The sequence below is a fragment of the Carassius gibelio genome, chromosome B7 (genome assembly GCF_023724105.1).
Source record: "Carassius gibelio isolate Cgi1373 ecotype wild population from Czech Republic chromosome B7, carGib1.2-hapl.c, whole genome shotgun sequence".
Classification (NCBI taxonomy): Eukaryota; Metazoa; Chordata; class Actinopteri; order Cypriniformes; family Cyprinidae; genus Carassius; species Carassius gibelio.
This window is the reverse complement of record NC_068402.1, coordinates 35,678,546-35,698,903: the sequence shown is the minus strand read 5'-3', so window position 1 is coordinate 35,698,903 and position 20,358 is coordinate 35,678,546. Positions and strand designations below refer to the sequence as shown.

The 20,358-nt window shown below is 36.4% G+C and overlaps 2 protein-coding genes across 3 annotated transcripts in view; both read left to right on the top strand.

Moving 5' to 3' along the window:
* Window positions 1-216: 216 nt before the first annotated feature.
* Window positions 217-6,573, top strand: LOC127962009 (uncharacterized). Its single transcript, XM_052561404.1, has 4 exons — window positions 217-842; window positions 1,905-2,505; window positions 4,075-4,158; window positions 4,281-6,573. Exons 1-4 carry the CDS (start codon window positions 563-565, stop codon window positions 4,408-4,410), a joined length of 1,095 nt encoding a protein of 364 aa, XP_052417364.1. The 5' UTR covers window positions 217-562; the 3' UTR covers window positions 4,411-6,573.
* Window positions 6,574-14,794: 8,221 nt separating this feature from the next.
* LOC127961766 (tetraspanin-5) overlaps window positions 14,795-20,358 on the top strand; it is a 28,528-nt gene continuing 22,964 nt past the window's right edge. The window contains exon 1 of one of the 2 annotated variants that reach the window (XM_052561010.1): window positions 14,795-15,170. In XM_052561010.1, the coding sequence (XP_052416970.1) occupies window positions 15,087-15,170 (84 nt within the window). In that variant the 5' untranslated portion in view covers window positions 14,795-15,086. The remainder of the gene's footprint in view (window positions 15,171-20,358) is intronic. The other variant, XM_052561011.1, reaches the window with a different exon arrangement.

Sequence of the window (20,358 nt, the reverse complement as noted above, 5' to 3'; positions counted from 1 at the left end):
TCCATCAATTAAATACAATAAACAATTTGTGGGATGTTCATCCATATAGTATACTTCTGAAAATATCATTCATGAAATTAAACAACAGTGACATCTATTGCTTAACTATGCACCCAAGAAAGTTGCAAGATTAATCTCAAAGTTATAACAAACAGCTTCGCTTGATACTTTGTTTGTGCCAAGAATGTGTGCATTTAATGAGAGCAGGCGAGAAGCACACTATATCCTCTTACACTGAGAAAGAGCTACAGGTTGAAAAGAGCCCTTGATTCAAGAGAAAGGTACTCAAGCCCCAAACCAAAACAAGCCTGTTCACTTTGCGCCAGGAAAACTGAGAGCACAATGCCTGTCAAATGGAGTGTGACATTCCAGGGTTTTCTGAGGGAGAGCGGTAATTGCTTTTTTCAGTGTTTGGCTGACGGTTGCATGGGCTGTGAATCCTGCCCACCCACTAATGAGTGAACGAGGTTCTGCTGTGCTCACTGCTTCCTGACCGAGCTGTGCTGGAGAACCAGGGCTCGGCTTTCTTCACCGAATCTGTCCGCTCTTTCATTTTTGCAGAATGAGGTTTTCAGCATCATTTTTATGCTTCCTGATTGGTCTTCTAGGACTAGGAGGGACTCGCGGTTTGCTGTTAGTGGAAGATCACGGGGAGGAACTGGAGGATAGAGACCTGAGCAAAGCTATTTTGGAGATGTTGCATATAAACAAACTGTCAGCACCTCAGCAGCAGGCGAAGCCACACCCCTACATGAAGCACGTTTACCAGTCACTGGACGCACAGGCGAGAGACCTGAGGGGTGCTGATGGGACTCTGGTGCAGAGCTTCCGGAGCATCGAAGGTAAAGACATGGGGTTCTCATTATTTTGAATAAACTAATTTAAATCTTAAAATAAAATAAAATAAATATTATTTTTCATTGCCAATCAATGTTTTTCTTCATTTGAGATTTACTTTTATGAATATGAATAATGTAGCTATACATTGGGGTCAATATTGTCAAATTTGTCAGTAATTTGATCAAAAAGTTTCTCTCAGTCTTTTTGTGTGTGTGTGTGTGTGTGTGTGTGTGTTTAAAGATTTTTTTATATATTTAGAATTTAGAAAGTTGTGTTTTAAAAATGTCTTACTATTTAATTTGTCCAGTGTTATTATAGTGTTATTGAGATACTATTATCATTTTTATTAATATATTTTTAGTATTTGTTTTTATATTTTCTACTTCTTTATATTTATATTTAATTTTAGCTTGTTTAAAAAAAAAAATTATTGTGTGCTTTTGTTGTTTTTTATTAACTTATTATTATTATTATTTAAAATATGTATTATTTATTATATAGACATAAATAAAAATAAAACAATAATATTTCCAGCATTCTATTTAATTATTTGGTTAATAATTTAATTACTACTGTACTTGTGTTATTTTTTATTATAACTTTTAATGTCTATTTAAATTTATTATATAGACAAAAAAAAATAATAAGAAGAAATGTATATAAAAGTGTGCATGCATTTGATTGAATTATTAATTTATTTTGCTTAAATGGATACTGCTGTGAAGTAAATGTTTTTTAAATCAATTAATTTTTTTAATTAATTATTTATATTATCTGGATTATATTTATTTGATGTATTGTGTATCCATGTTTAAATAAAAATCTCAGATTTTCAGTATATTCTTGTATATATATATATATATATATATATATATGCATGTGTGTTTATATTGTGTATATACACCGAAAAGAGTTTTAATATTACAATTCTCTGAATAGATGTTGATGCATAAAACATTTTGACAGCCTACAAAGTTAGATAAATGCAACCTATAAAATGTTTCTAAACTCTGCTTAACATTTTCAACTGAAAGACTCTTAAAAGATGTTCTTTCCTAAATAAGATTCTAAGTATGGCACGCCGGGTTGGATCTGGTTCAACACGTCCCAGCTGAGTCCCTTCATGAGGGTTGCAGAGCTGGTCCTGCTGAGGAAGACTCTTCATCACAAGCCTCTTAGTGTGACGGTCACAGTACACAGTCTTTCACCGGGACCGGAGAACCTGAGCATCAGCGGCCCTCTAGCAGAGCACATATTGAGTCTGGACCGACTGCCTCCATCAGGTTATGATGTCTTCGATGTGACAGCTGCAATAACCCAGCCACCGCACAACTCAGACATCCTGGGCTTCCAGCTGCGCTTTGGGGATGAGAGCGGCAGCTTGGTTCTCCATGAAGCCCTGACGCAGAGCCTCTACTGCTTGAACAGCAGCTCTCCCAGCCAGCCGCTCTTAGTGGTCTACAGGAGCACATCGATGGAGCACCAGCAGAGGGCATCAGAGCACAGACACAGACCCAGCTGTGAAGATGACAGACAGAGAATACAGCTGAGGCACGGGAGACATGTAGCTGCATGCAAACTGTACGTACATCATGTCAACCTTCATACCAGCAAGCTGAGTCAATGGATACTGCAGCCGTCCAGTTTCAACATAAGTATTTGTAGGTAAGACCAACAAATAATGTCTGTGTAAAATCTATCACAATGATGAGTCAGGGGTCTTAACAATATGTATAAGTTAAAACCTCTTAACTGTCTCCTGTCCCCTCAGAGAGATGCCTAGGTTTACATCACTATATTACAAATTCATGCTGTCAAATCGCATTATTCAATATACATATATGTGTATACTGTGCATATGTATATATAAATGCAAACACATGCATTTATAGTTAAGAAAAATAAATTGTTTATGTTTATATATATATATATATATATATATATATATATATATATATATATATATATATATATATATATATATATATATAAATGTGTGTGTATTTATATTGTGTATATACACCGAAAAGAGTTTTAATATTACAAAACACATGCATTTATAGTTAAGAAAAATAAATTGTTTATGTATTAAATATATTTATAAATGATATAAAATATAAGAATATGAATATTAGAATAATTTCAAAATATATACTGTATGCGTGTGTATATATATACACATTCAGTACAAATATATAATATAAACAATAGTGACAAAAATCACTATTACAAATAAATCTAATTGTGTCAAACTAAAAATCATTAAGGTCTGATCCTATCTGTGCACTGTAAAAAAGTTTTAGTTGATATTGCATTAAGTTAATATGTATTCAATTGCATCTTCATCATTACAAATGTGTAATTAGAAATATATTTAAATACATGACAACAAGTTTCAATGGAAATTACTTTAATGGCTGTATATATACCACTTTAATGGAAGTGATATATATTATTATTATTATTATTATTATTATTATTATTATTATTATAATTATTATTATTATTTACTTAATAGGCTACTTGTCAACACATTCACTACTTTAACCATATTTCAAAATACAACAGAAGTAGCCTAATAAATAGCTAAAGATTAGATTGTGCGATTAAATGTCTATGGCAGTGAACGAAAATCAGCGCTATCTTCATCAGCTTGATAAGAATTTAAAGCTTTGACGAGCTACTTTTTACAACAAGTAGCATTTTGGTCAAAAGCAACATATTTTAATGTGATAGTAGTTAGTCGGTGAGGGAATAGTTTAAACTCACCAAAATAATCCCGTGGGAAAGTCCGAATCTTTCTGGTGAATCACATGATTCTAAACGCTACTCACGTGTAGAATGGAAAGTCCGAATCTTTCCAGTGAGTCGATTCGTCACAAATAGGGCTTTTCCTGGTAAGTCTGATTCATTCTAATGAATCATGCTGTCGGTTCATCTAAAAATGATTCATCGAATCTAGAAGTCCCTTTAGACCTATTATTATGTGCTGTAATGTTGCCTTTGTTGTTTTTAATATAAAAGCAACAATAATTTTTTTTTATTTGACAATAGTTTCATTATTTAAGATCGCTTTTGGCCAACACTTTCAAAGTAGCTTCACTTCCTCAACACACGTCAATGGTTAACAGCCCTGATATTGCAAAAAATAAACAAACAAAAAAATTGCATTGTGTATTCATTGTATGTAATAGAAACAAAATAATTATGTCCTTCAATTTTTTGCCTTTTTAGAGGTATCTGTTTGAAAGAAATATCTGCGTCATCCATGATTGTTCAGAGACATCGAAAACACCATGGAGAAAATAATTTACAAAGGTGCATTAAGTCTTCTCTGCAGCTCTTTATAGCCTACTTATGAATGACAATTGTGAGTCTTAGTTTTGAATATGCAGTTGTGACAGATGTTGACCTTGGAACTGTTTTCATATATTTTCCAGATCAAACTGCACTCCACAAGGCCTGTCCTCTCTCATCGTGATGTACAGCAGCGACACAGCGGACATTATTATAAAAGAGCTGAAGGATATCAGAGCAGAGAGATGTGTGTGCCAGCCGACTGCTCGATGAAAAGGACTGCAAAAATCAAACAATCAAAAAGTTTGTGAAGGATTTGAGGAAATGACAGATGCAGGGAAATGTATGTGAACCCTGAGTTTCTGCATTGCTTAGAATATTATTGATCGCTGACAGTTTGCTCACGTTGAGCTCATAAAGACGATGAGTTTGTTTCTTCATCAGATTTGGAGAAATGTATCATTACATCACTCACTCGCCAAAGGTGAAAGGATGTGAATGGGTGCCGTCAGAATGAGAGTCCAAACAGCTAATGAAAACATCACAGTAATCCACACCACTTCAGTCCATTAATGCATTGTGAAGCACAAAGCTGTGTGTTTGTAATAAACAAATAAATCAAGACGTTTTCAATTTCAAAAGTCCTATATTCATAATATTGCTTTCTTCTGTGTAAATAGATTGTTGGATTTTGATGTGAGGACAACAGAGATTGACTTGTTATACTTTTGGATTATTGTGATGTTTTTATAAACTGTTAGGACTGACATTCTGATGGCACCCATTCACTGCAGAGGATCCACTGGTGAAGAAGTTATGCTAAATTTCTCCCATTCTGATGAGGCAAAATTAACTCTTTCTTTAAACAAATAGCATACAAACTATTCATAGCTTCCATTTTCATAATTTTATTTTTTATTTTAATGCTAAAAACATTTAGAATGCGACTGCAGCTGTCATGTGTAGTCAGGAGGTAAATGCACAACAATCAGAAAGTATTCTGCAACATTTCGTCACACAAAATGTTCAGTTCACCAATATTAAAACTGACGGGTTCACATTCTTTGTCCTGGTATTTATTTATTTTTTTGGACAACTACTTGGATAACCCAACTACTTAAAACACCCACCCTCAACCCATCTCTTTTAGAGAACTACAGGCCAGTTTCCCTTCTTCCTTTCAATGCAAAAACAATTGAACGAGCTGTGTTCAACCAAGTCTCTACATTTCTCACACAGAACAACCTCCTTGACAGCAACCAATCTGGCTTCAGAAGTGGACATTCAATTGAGACGGCCTTGCTCTCAGTTGTTGAAGCCCTAAGACTGGCAAGAGCAGAATCCAAATCTTCAGTATTTATCCTGCTTGATCTGTCCTCTGCTTTTGGCATGATTAACCAGATCCTCCTATCAACCCTACTGGCAAAGGGCATCTCAGGAACCGCACCTCAGTGGTTTGAGTATTACCTGACAGATAGGTCCTTTAAAGTATCTTGGAGAGGTGAGTCCAAGTCGCAACATTTAACTACTGGGGTGCCTCAGGGCTCAGTTCTTGGACCACTTCTCTTCTCTATCTACATGGCATTATTAGGTTCTGTCATTCAGAAACATGGCTTTTCATACCACTGCTATGCTTATGACACTCAACACTACCTCTCATTCCATCCTGATGATTAGATTAGATTAGATTAACCTTTATTGTCATTATGCAGAGTACAAGTACAGAGCTAATGAAATGTAGTTAGCATATAACCAGAGGTGCAAGAATATATTGTATTATATACATATAAGTGCAGAGTAAGTGGAGCTATGATTTACAGAATGTACAGAGGAGTTGCTATATGCAGTTTTGAGCAGAGTATATTCAGAATATAAATATAAATGCAATGTAGAGATTGTACAGAGCAATGTAGGATTATATATACATAATGAACAGCAGCAACATAAGAACAGTGGTAATAAATACAGTTGGATGAGTGTGCAAAAGTATTGTTAAATAGTGCATTTTATGCAAAATAACAGAGTGCAATGATATTTTTGAATATATTTGAAATAGTTTAATGTGCTTTGTACAGTAACTACTTTAGACAGTTTATAGTGTAAATAGATTGAACAATGTGCAGTCTGTGCAAAATATGAGTAGTGCAATACCTGTATGTAAAAGATTGTGACCAGTGCAGTTTAAGAGTGCAGGTGCAGGTCACACTAGACTTTGAACGTGCAAACATTTTTCGGTTGCCGCTGCGAATATGGGCGGGATTAGGATAAAGGCTTCTCCTCAGTTATGACTGATTAATATGGATTAATAAGTGTTTGTACTGTTTCTTTTGCGACAGTGTCGAAAGCGTCTTATTATATTGTACTCTCTGTCTCTCTCTATATATAAATATATACACACTAAGCAATAAAAAATTATAAAAGGTGTCCTCATTCAAATGTACCATCTGTTCCTGTTTCCACTGACACTGTGAACCAGCTTCTTTTTTATTATCTTTGAAATATGTATATAAAATAGGACGCTGCGCTACAACTAAAATTAGGGCTTCCTTTTCATTTTTGAATTTCTGTACAGAGAGGTCAAGCAGTGACCTCGCATGAGCTTGTGTTTCTGTTCTGACACATTCGCAAGCATATGAATCATAGAATGGAAGTCAACGAAAAGTGTAGAAGCACATTGGAGAGGAAAGTCACAAATGAATGTGGAACTGATACAAATGTCTCATTATTTGAGATGAAAAGAGCTTTAATGGGTGTTAAGAGTACTTCACCAGGAAAAGATGAGGTGTGTTACAAAATGATAGAGCAGATATCAGATGTGGCTAAGAGTGTTGTTTTAAAATTGTATAATAAGATATGGGAGCAAGGGAAATTGCCTAAAATGTGGAAACACTCTGCTGGTACCTATAGGTAAGCCCGGAGAGGATAAAACAGATGTTAAAAGTTATAGCACTTACATCCAACTTATGCAAAATTATGGAGAAAATTATTACTATAAGACTACGGTATTTAATTGAAAAAAGAGGAATGCCCTCCCCTCACCAAAGTGGATTTCGTAATGGGCACACCACAATGGACCCAGTTATATGTCTAGAAAATGAAATCAGGAAAGCTCAGGTTAGTAAAAAAGCTGTTTTGGTTATATTATTCGACATAGAAAACGCATATAACATGTTGTGGAAGGAGGGGCTTTTAATTAAGTTAAATGAGATGGGTATAGGTGGCAGGATGTTTAACTGAATTCAAGATTTTTTCAATACCAGAACAAATAGAGGTATAAGTACGGGTGGAATTTGGAAGTATATATCAAATAGAGAATGGTACTCCACAAAGAAACGCATATAGCCCAATGCTTTTTAATATAATGATTAATGACATTTTTAATGGAATAGATCAGAGGATGGGTAGAGCATAATATGCTGATGATGGGGCATTATGGGTGAGAGGAAGGAATATTGAAAACTTGACAGTTAAAATGCAATCAGCAATTGTTAAGGTTGAAAAGTGGTCATATGAGTGGGGCTTTCATCTATCTATTGAAAAGACACAATTTATATGTTTTTCCAAAAAAAAAAACCAAACCCTAATATAGATCTTAAACTGTATGGGCAACATCTAAACCAAGTTGAAAATATAAGATATCTGGGGGTATGGTTTGACATTAAACTAAATTTTAAAACGCACATTCAGAAAATGATAAATAAGTGCAAAAAAGGTATAAATATTCTGAAGTGTTTAGCAGGGTTTAGATGGGGAGCATCCGGTATGTCCCTGAAAAGGATTTATACTGCACTGATTCATTCTGTTTTTGATTATGGAAGCATAGTTTATAGTTCAACAACTAGAACCTTAATGCAAGAACTAGATAGAATACAGGCCAAGGCACTTCGAATATGCTGTGGTGCATTTAGGACAACACCTATTCCATCATTACAAATAGAAATGCCTTTAGACCTACAGGGCGATTAAAACTATCCATGTCTAACTGGACAAATCTGCTATGTCATGAAGAAACACACCCCACAAAGCAGGTGTTATTAGAATGCTGGGAGTATGGGCACCCATTATGCAGTTTTGGGTGGCATGGGAAATTGACAGCATTTCATGTTGCAAAACTGTCAGCATACCAACAATCCCACCATGGATGTTTTGTTATCCCAGGGTAGATTTGGAAGCTAAGAACATAATAAAATCAGGGATATATCAAAATGTTCAGCAATATATTGACAAATTATGAGGACACGGTTCAGATTTTCACAGATGCATCAAAAGATCAGACTGGGAAAACAGGGGTTGCAGTCCACATTTTAAAGTATAATGTTAATATAAAAAAAGGACAACAGACCATCTGGCCATTTTTACAGCAGAATGGTAGCAATGATTCTGGCTTAACAATGGGTTGAAGAAGTAAAACCCAATAAGGTGATCATCTGTTCAGACTCAATGTCCTCACTAGCATGCATTCAGAGTGGATAGTCTACATGTAGACAGGATCTACTAGATGAAATTCATCAAATCATTTTTAAAATAAACCAACAGAGCATAAGGGTAGGATTTATATGGGTTCCTGCACACTGGGGAGTGGAGGGGAACGAGAGGGCAGACATGCTGAAGAAGGAAGCGGTTACATCAGAACTGGTTGAACTGGATATCAAATTAAACAGGTCAGGAATTAAAAGTATTATTAAGTACAAAATTAACTGAATGTGGCAGGAGAGCTAGGATAAGGAGGGAAAAGGCAGACAGTTGTATAACATACACAAAGAGGATACAGCTAGTAAAATCAAGGGATTGGAAAGGCAGGAGGAAACATGGTTTACCAGACTGAGGACGGGACATACAAGTTTAAATAGTCGATTACATATAATAGGGAAACATCAGACTGGAGTATGTACAAACTGTGGAGCAATAGAAAATGTAAAACACATACTTCTAGATTGTACACAATATACCAGAGAAAGGGAAAATATGAAGACAGCGGTAAATAAAGACTTAACAATGGAAAATGTATTGAGTACAACCAACACACAGTCCACAATTAGGGCAGTTATAACATTTATTAACGAAACCTAACTAGCAAGTAGACATCAGTTTTGTTTTTATTTTTTAATTATTATTATTATTTTCTCAGCCCAGTAGATCGTGGTAATGCACAATGATTGCAAACTACCAATAAAATTTACCGAAGAAGAAGAAGAACGAACGAAAAGTGCAGTGTGCCCGCCCTTAGACTGATTGGTGGTGTGGAGTTCAGAAGTGTCACAGATGGCGGCGCGAGCACATCGCGAAGCTCAGCGTCTTACCAGATTTCGGAAAATAGTGTTAATTTACCTGGTTATTTCCTTCGCGTTTGCTCGATTCAGTTATGCGAAGTACATCTATAGTATACAGTCACTTTTGGACATCAACAAACGGTGTTCCAACATAGTTTTAGATCATCCTTTCGACTTCAGCGAACTCCCGCCGGAGCTACTGAGATCACCGCTGACAATCGGATCACTCGCACCGACCGGAAGTGCTCGGCGTCGGCGTCGAGATCGTAAACAAAGACGGGGAAAGCGTGGAGGGCTGCGTGTTAAGCTAAAGCTAAACCCACATCGACCAGCTCTGCCCAGCATCTTCCTTGTCAATGTACGGTCTCTGATGAACAAGATGGACGAACTAAAGATCCTGAACCTCACACAGAAATGGCTCAATGACTGTAATGTAATGTTCTTCACTGAAACATGGCTCTGCAGCGATGTCCCAAACAGCGTGGTGCATATGGATGGACGCTCTTTCTTCCGGGCTGACACAGTAGCAACAACCTCTGGTAAAAACAAGGATGGTGGAGTATGTATTTCTGTAAACAAATCATGGTGCACAGACTCTGTCGTTGTTGATACCCACTCCTCTGCTGATCTGGAGTTCCTGATTATCAAGTGCACGCCATTCTATCTACCACCTGAGTTTACTTGCATCGTTGCTGCTGCAGTTTATGTACCTCCGGACGCTAATGTTAATGTGGCTATGAAAGAACTATGTGCTGCTGTTAGCAAATTACAAACCTTGCACCCAGATGGAGCCTTTATTGTTGCTGGGGAGTTTAATCACTGCACTTTAAGATCTGTACTCCCTAAATTTCATCAAAATGTCTCCTGCACTACAATGGGACATAAAACATTGGACCATGTTTATACCAATGTGACTGATGCCTACAAAGTCACACCCCTCCCCCAACTGGGTCAGTCTGACCACTTCTCTTTGTTACTGCTCCCCTGCTCCTATGATGTGACGGTAGCTACTCACATCTCAGCTTGACTAACAGACATTTCTTGCTGGATGAAAGACTATCACCTTCAACTCAACTTTGCCAAGACCGAACTGCTTGTGGTTCCAGCAAACTAGAGATGTTCCGATACCCTTTTTCTCTTCCCGATACCGATTCCGATACCTGGGCTCAGGGTATCGGCCGATACCGAGTACTGATCCGATACCTGGGTGTATATCTGTATATACAGCTGTATATACTACTAGCCCTGTGTAAATTGCTAGAATTTTTTTATGGTGTGCTTCAGACAGATCCCTCAATAAAACATGAACAAATACATGGTGAACTACTGTATTTATTACAGTATTTTTATTATCTAACATGAATTTGACAGTATTATTTATTTTCTTATGCAAAAAAGAACTTCAAATGCAGCCAAAAATCTAACACCGCAAACTAAAAAAGGTATTTAAGTTTTACAATATAACTGTATAAAAAAACTGCAACAAAAAAGATCTATTAATCAGATAATCTCTTTACAACAAAACAAGTAAAAAACAAGCAACCATCTAGGCATAATTATTATTATTATAGAGACGTATTATTATTACTGTAGGCTACAACAGTAGCTTTATATATTGTCAATTTACTCATGTAAACCAAACATTTATTTTAATGGGCTGCCATGAAGATCTTTGAGTGTCTGTGTTTATGATATGACAGTATTCTCAAATGAAACGGTAAATTCTCATGAAGTGACGGTTTATGCGTTCGTGTCCTCATGACACACAGCAGAGACTACAAAACAGCGAGCTCTCGCGCATCTGTGCCAGTCACCCACAGAGATGTAGATTTTGCGGGAGTAATATTTAAATAGTATTTTGCAGTTTAATATTCACAGACACTAGTATATATTCGGCTACTGTCTGGAGCCCTGCGCTTTGACTTACACGGAAGCGACTGAACGCAGCTGCCGGTACTGAATATACTCGAGAGTCTGTAACTACCGGTACTACAGAGACATACTGCTAACCACTGATCTATAATATAGTAGCGGCTTCACTGTGTTTTGGCAGTTTAGAATGTGATGAGTGATCCAGTCATATATAGATAAGGGCTGCTAACGCGTTTTCATTTCTTCTTCGCTGCTCTAAACAGGGGTTGCTTGTGGCAACACAGCACAACTTCCTGTGTTTTCAATGCATTTTGAGCAGCGAAGAAGAACCGTGCAGCGGTTAGGCAAAGCTTGCGGTCATAACTAGGTCTTTTTTAAGAAAATGGTATCGGATCGGTATATGGGTTCATGTACTCGCCGATGCCGATGCCAGAATTTGTTGTGGTATCGGAGATATTTCCGATACTAGTATCGGAATCGGAACAACTCTACAGCAAACCCATCGTTTCATCACAATTTCACCATAAGTTATGCACATCAACAACTCCTCCTTCAAAAACAGCCAGAAGCCTTGGAGTTATGATTGATGATCAGCTGACTTTCTCAGACCACATTTCTAAAACTGTCCAGTCCTGCAGATTTGCTTTATTCAACATCAAGAAGATCAGGCCCTTTCTTCCGGAACATGCTGCACAACTCAGCAACAAAAGAATGGACGGCACACCTCTGTTTATCAATTTGCACTGGCTACCAATAGCTACTCGCATACAATTCAAGGCTTTAATGTTTGCCTACAAAACTACCACTGGCTCTGCACCCATTTACCTAAATGCATTACTTCAGACTTGTGTGCCCTCTAGAAGCTTGCATTCTGCTAGTGAACATCAACTTCAGTCTTTTCTGGGGCAATAGACAACAGTTTAAACTGGATTGCTTCCACCCAAACAAACTTGGTGCTACAGTACTTAAGGACCATATCTACTTTTCCCTCCGTCATCCCTCAGCAGAGTGTGTCAATCCATTCAGCACACAAACACCGGGTCCGAGTCACACTGGGCCACAAGGACACTGATAACACCACGCAGCCAAAACAAGCACTGCTCAGGGACACCATCCCTGCAGAGCTCTGTCCTCTGTATCAAAACAGCTCCAAGGACGACTTTCTGGAAAATAGCAATTGAAGACAGGACAACATATCACAGCCACAGGAAACACCAGAGACACAGCCCCGCTCACCTCTCTCCAGCATCTCCACTTCTGTGCTTCTCACAGAAAATGGAAGAATTGGTGTATGCTGGAACTAAACTCTCTCTCTGCAAGCCTGCAGATATCAACAAAAAAACGGCGGGCCCTTCAGCCACCAAAGCCTGTGGGCCCTGCTCCTGTGAGAGCTCTCCGACCGCTGCCACAACGCCAGGGCCCAAACCCTAAATCTGCTGAAGGTGAACCAAAAACAACTGATAGCAGCTCTCAGTGATATGTGTCGGGTCCCCGCTATAATAGTAGCAACATTCACAAATGTTTACAGAACAAGGGGGAACCCAGTGTGCCTGCAGCTTTCTCCATTTAGTTTTATCACGTGATGGAAATTTTAAGGCCTTCTCAAGCCGAAGGGCAAACTCATCTAATCTGCGGCCTATTATGCATCAAACTAATATTGATGTAAAGACACAAAGATTCAAAAATTGAATTAAATCTAGACTCAAAACTCATCTGTTTAGCTGTGCATTTATTGAATGAGCACTGTGAGATGTCCGAACTGATTGCACTGTATTTTACGTATTCACTGTATTTTATGTAAAATCATTTTCTATTTCTAACGGTTTTAAATAAATTTTAAATAAATCATTTTCAAAGTTTTAAAATTTCTATTTTTGTTTTTGTTCTTCATGATTATTATACTTTATTTTATGTAAAGCACTTTGAATTACCATTTTGTACGAAATGTGCTATATAAATAAACTTGCCTTGCCTTGGTTGATTGTGCCATCCCAAAGAAGCACAAAGTCACTTTTTTTATGAACTTTTAAATGAAATGTTCCCTCCTGGTGGAATGAACTCCCCAACTCAATCCGAGCAGCTTAGTCCTTAGACATCTTCAAGAATCGGCTTCAAACCCATCTCTTCCATCTTTATTTGACCCTCTAACTTTAACACTCACTATTCTAATTCTATTCTTTAAAAAATCTAACTACCTTTCTAATCTTTTTGTATTCTATTTTCTTTTCATTTATTATAACATTTTATTAAAAAAGAACTGTAACACTAGCTTGCTCTATTCTTGTTATATTCTATCTGTTTTCTTTTTATGTATTATATAATTTAACAGCCCATGCTACATGTACTGTGTTAACCTAACTGAGACTTTTTATAGCACTTTTACATCATTGCTTTTGTTGTTTTTGATTGCTTCCATTAAGCGTCTGCTAAATTACTTCATAAATAAATACTTGGGGAGACCACTGTATATGTACTTTTGGCCACAGGATGTCGTACTAGAGCGAGCAAATGTTACTATCAGTGTTCATGCAACAACAATGTTCACCCATGCTGAAGAATTTCACAATATCTCTGTGACGGAGTACTGACAAGAAATAAAAAGTGTATGTATGGATGTGACATATAAGGAATATGTGACCTGAATTTTGAGTTTGAGACCATGGTGCTCATTTTACCATTTGGACAAAACATTAAGGGAAGTTTCCAATAGTTGTTTGAAACACCTGATGATGCCTTGAGGATATGAAACCAAAATAATCTGTTCTGGAATTTCCTTTCACATTTATTCTGTCAGCAATTGCAGTGATTCGTGATTTAGATACAATGTTTAAGTTTAATTGATATAATTAACAATGTATGTAAAGTGTGTGTAGAAAGCCCAGTTTTCTATATTCTAATCTATAGGATTGTTGTTGTTATATAGTCTTGCATATTAGGCTATATAATTCAATATGATTTATGTTTACAATAATATGAAAACATAAGCATTTGAGACCCTGGACCACAAAACCAGCCATAAGGGTCATTTTTTGCAGAGTAAATTATATTTTCATTGCTTTGTGGTTTCTTAGGATAGGACAATATTTGGCTGAAATACAACTTTTTGAAGAAAAAATTAATAATAATATTGAAAAATTTTTGTTTTGAACTTTACTTAAAATCATAATGATTTTTGGCATAAAAGAAAAAATCAATAATTTTGACCCATACAATATATTATTGGCTCTTGCTACAAATATATCCGTGCTACTTATGACTGCTTTTGTGCTCCAGGGTCACATTTTTGGTTATGAAATAGTAAAATATTAGAATGCAGCTTACAAAAAGCGATCGTTGGTAGCATTCACTTTGTTACAGAATAAACTGTGCATCAATAACAGCCCTAAAATTGCTGCACGTGCCCGCAGTTGAATGAAAACTACTTAAGCGCGTGCTCGTGAGGGGGAGGCGTGTGCTAGTGGGGGAGGGCTGAGGCGAGGCAGCTGATTGGTTACTAGCGCTGTCAATCAAACGCAGCCATGTCAAGTGAAAAAAAGAGCGAGGTGAACTAATTGCGGAGAAGAAGGAGCTGTTATTTTGAGACGCACTGTGTTGAAGTCCGCGGATTTATTTATAAATGACGGTTAGCTTTGTAGCGAATGTAGGCGCTGTTGAAGCTGCTCAGTATTATGTTTCTTTTAAGCAGATAATAACATTACTGGGACAGTTTGGCATCGTTGTCCTAAGAAAGGAGTAATAAACTGAACCTGCTTCGCGTTGTTTTATGTGACCCAGTAACGTTAGTTTGTTCTGGAGGAAACGAGCCAAATGATGTCAGGAAAGCATTACAAGGGACAAGAAGTCAGCTGCTGCATCAAATATTTCATATTTGGATTTAACATAATATTTTGGGTAAGAGCTTGTGTTTGTAGCACCGTAGCTTTGCTTTGTTTGTAACGCATCAGTATTTCTTTCTGTCAGTGCATGTGAATGTGAGTGTGATATATGGCTATTTCTCTCAGCCAGTTCACTTCCTTTGTTCCGTTAGTTTGAAACGCGAGAAGCCGGTATATACTGTATAGGACAGGCATAATTTGTCGATTAAATCGAGACCTATCGATTATTCTACGTTGAGCGTGGAGCAGACACCTGCGATCCTCCATTTGTGTTAATAGAAACTAATTTCATTGAGATCTTCTAACCGTTCATCTCAAATCTTCATGACAGCAGCAGAGTCAAGTGCGTGCTATAGATAATCGGCTTTCTCTCTGTGAAGCAATGCATCGACCTCACTGTACACGAACACATGCATGATGCATCCTCTGTGTCCTGGACTGAATGCAAGAACTGGAGTAGCTAATAGAGATTGCATCGTGACTGTGAAAATGCAGTCATTTCTACTGAAAGAACTGTATTGGTGTCTAAAACGTTGATTTAATATTCCTTTAAACATGCTTCAAAAATATAGTTTTGAAATAAACCATTTATCCAAAAATTTTCCATTTTGAAAATGATGTCAAGTACAAAGAGTTATGTTGTTTTTGTTACAGTAGGGTCTAACATTAATAAGATTAGCACTTCTCAGTTTTAATGTTGTGCATTAATATAGCTAAAATCAGTTTCAGTTCATTTCTTTCTAAAATCAGATACAAAATGTTTTATTATGCTACCTCCCACTTACCATATTTATCCTAATTTTAAACAGTTGAAATAGTACACCTATTAAACTAATTTTAAATGTAATTTTACATTTTAAACACGTTTGCATGTCCATATGAATTTTAGGTTGCAGTCTTTTGAGGTTCCTCTCAAGCCTCCAGAATTCACATTTGGCTTTTTTGACAAAATACATGCATTTGGCATACCTGTAATATATATAATGAAGTAGTTAATAATGCCAGTCCAATAATTAAGCGTCATCACTGTGGTTAATTCTTGATTTGTTGAGTTCACATTTATAGCCAAGTAGAAGCAATATAATTTCAGTAATCTATCTTTTGTGACCAATAAAATGCCACATTGGAAGCCAGTTGTGGCAAATATTACGAAATCTTTATGGATCCCTTACAAATTGTGAGCCAAATATGAAAGTATATGCTTTATCAGAAAAATCTGTTCTATAAAGAATCACACACACCTTCTGTTACCTCAAGAGGCTGGTTGTCTTGTACAATAGTGATTTCAATCCTGTATCTCATTTATAATTGCATGAATTGATGATGTTACAATTCGTGTTGCAAAATACTCTTAAAAATATATATATTTTTATTGGCATCTATAGTTCCATGAAGAACTTTTAACATCCACGGAATCCTTTCATTCCACAAAAGGTTCTTTCTAGTGAAAAAAAATAATTTAATTTTTTAGATTATTAAAACGTTTTTCATGTTTTTTTGTTTTTTTTTTAAGAACTGTTCTCTGAAACCTTCTTTAGGGAACCAAAAATTATTCAACAAAACCCCATAAGAATAAGAGTATGAAAGCATATTTCCGCCACTGAATAAAATCTAAAACAGGGTAATTGCTAATTTTTATCTCACAAAATGACTTTTTTTTCCCTCAGAATTGTGAGTTTATATCTTCAGTTCTGACTTTATAACACACAACTGCGAGTTATAAAATATTCATAACTCACAATTATGACTTTCTTTTTTTCCTCACAATTGCGTGTTTATATAATCTAATTCTGAGTTTATAACTCTCAATTACGAGTTTATATCACGTAATTCTGACTTTATTACTCGCATGCAATTTTTAATTTATTACTTACAATTGTGAGTTTATATCACGCAATTCTGACTTTATAACCCACAACTGTGAGTTTATATCACGCAATTCTGACTTTATAACCCGCAACTGTGAGTTTATATCACGCAATTCTGACTTTATAACCCGCAACTGTGAGTTTATATCACGCAATTCTGACTTTATAACCCACAACTGTGAGTTTATATCACCCAATTCTGACTTTATAACCCGCAACTGTTAGTTTATATCACCCAATTCTGACTTTATAACCCGCAACTGTGAGTTTATATCACGCAATTCTGACTTTATAACTCGCAACTGTGAGTTTATATCACGCAATTCTAACTTTATAACTCGCAACTGTGAGTTTATATCACGCAATTCTGACTTTATAACTCGCAACTGTGAGTTTATATCACGCAATTCTGACTTTATAACTCGCAACTGCGAGTTTATATGACCCAATTCTGACTTTATAACCCGCAACTGTGAGTTTATATCACGCAATTCTGACTTTATAACTCGCAACTGTGAGTTTATATCACCCAATTCTGACTTTATAACCCGCAACTGTGAGTTTATATCACGCAATTCTGACTTTATAACCCGCAACTGTGAGTTTATATCACGCAATTCTGACTTTATAACCCGCAACTGTGAGTTTATATCACGCAATTCTGACTTTATAACTCGCAACTGCGAGTTTATATCACCCAATTCTGACTTTATAACCCGCAACTGTGAGTTTATATCACCCAATTCTGACTTTATAACCCGCAACTGTGAGTTTATATCACGCAATTCTGACTTTATAACTCGCAACTTTGAGTTTATATCACGCAATTCTGACTTTATAACCCGCAACTGTGAATTTATATCACGCAATTCTGACTTTATAACTCGCAACTGCGAGTTTATATCATGCAATTCTGACTTTATAACTCGCAACTGCGAGTTTATATCACCCAATTCTGACTTTATAACCCGCAACTGTGAGTTTATATCACCCAATTCTGACTTTATATCACGCAATTCTGACTTTATAACTCGCAACTGCGAGTTTATATCACCCAAATCTGACTTTATAACTCGCAACTGCAAGTTTATATCACCCAATTCTGACTTTATAACCCGCAACTGTGAGTTTATATCACGCAATTCTGACTTTATAACTCGCAACTGCAAGTTTATATCACGCAATTCTGACTTTATAACCCGCAACTGTGAGTTTATATCACGCAATTCTGACTTTATAACTCGCAACTGCGAGTTTATATCACCCAATTCTGACTTTACATCACCCAATTCTGACTTTATAACTCGCAACTGCGAGTTTATATCACCCAATTCTGACTTTATAACTCGCAACTGCGAGTTTATATCACCCAATTCTGACTTTATAACCCGCAACTGTGAGTTTATATCACGCAATTCTGACTTTATAACTCGCAACTGCGAGTTTATATCACCCAATTCTGACTTTATAACCCGTAACTGTGAGTTTATATCACCCAATTCTGACTTTATAACCCGCAACTGCGAGTATATATCAAGCTATTCTGACTTTATAACCCGCAACTGCGAGTTTATATCACCCAATTCTGACTTTATAACCCACAACTTTGAGTTTATATCACGCAATTCTGACTTTATAACCCACAACTTTGAGTTTATATCACCCAATTCTGACTTTAGAACCCACAACTTTGAGTTTATATCACGCAATTCTGACTTTATAACCCACAACTTTGAGTTTATATCACCCAATTCTGACTTCATAACCCACAACTGTGAGTTTATATCACCCAATTCTGACTTTATAACCCATAACTGTGAGTTTATATCACCCAATTCTGACTTTATAACCCGCAACTTTGAGTTTATATCACCCAATTCTGACTTTATAACCCACAACTTTGAGTTTATATCACGCAATTCTGACTTTATAACCCACAACTTTTGAGTTTATATCACCCAATTCTGACTTTATAACCCACAACTTTGAGTTTATATCACCCAATTCTGACTTTATAACCCACAACTTTGAGTTTATATCACGCAATTCTGACTTCATAACCCGCAACTTGTGAGTTTATATCATGCAATTTTGACTTCATAACCCACAACTGTGAGTTTATATCACCCAGTTCTGACTTCATAACCCCTGACTTCATAACCCACAACTGTGAGTTTATATCACCCAATTCTGACTTTATAACCCACAACTGTGAGTTTATATCACGCAATTCTGACTTTATAACCCACAACTGTGAGTTTATATCACCCAATTCTGACTTCATAACCCGCAACTGTGAGTTTATATCACCCAATTCTGACTTCATAACCCGCAACTGTGAGTTTATATCACCCAATTCTGACTTCATAACCCGCAACTGTGAGTTTATATCACCCAATTCTGACTTCATAACCCGCAACTGTGAGTTTATATCACCCAATTCTGACTTCATAACCCACAACTGTGAGTTTATATCATGCTATTCTGACTTTATAACCCACAACTGTGAGTTTATATCACCCAATTCTGACTTTATAACCCACAACTTTGAGTTTATATCACCCAATTCTGACTTTATAACCCACAACTGTGAGTTTATATCACCCAATTCTGACTTTATAACCCACAACTTTGAGTTTATATCACGCAATTCTGACTTTATAACCCACAACTGTGAGTTTATATCACCCAATTCTGACTTCATAACCCGCAACTGTGAGTTTATATCACCCAATTCTGACTTCATAACCCGCAACTGTGAGTTTATATCACCCAATTCTGACTTTATAACCCACAACTGCGAGTATATATCAACCAATTCTGACTTCATAACCCACAACTGTGAGTTTATATCATGCTATTCTGACTTTATAACCCGCAACTGCGAGTATATATCATGCTATTCTGACTTTATAACCCGCAACTGTGAGTTTATATCATGCTATTCTGACTTTATAACCCACAACTGTGAGTCTATATCAACCAATTCTGACTTTATAACCCACAACTGCGAGTATATATCATGCTATTCTGACTTTATAACCCACAACTGTGAGTCTATATCACCCAATTCTGACTTCATAACCCACAACTGTGAGTTTATATCATGCTATTCTGACTTTATAACCCACAACTTTGAGTTTATATCACGCAATTCTGACTTTATAACCCACAACTGTGAGTTTATATCACCCAATTCTGACTTCATAACCCACAACTGTGAGTCTATATCACCCAATTCTGACTTTATAACCCACAACTGCGAGTATATATCATGCTATTCTGACTTTATAACCCACAACTGTGAGTCTATATCAACCAATTCTGACTTCATAA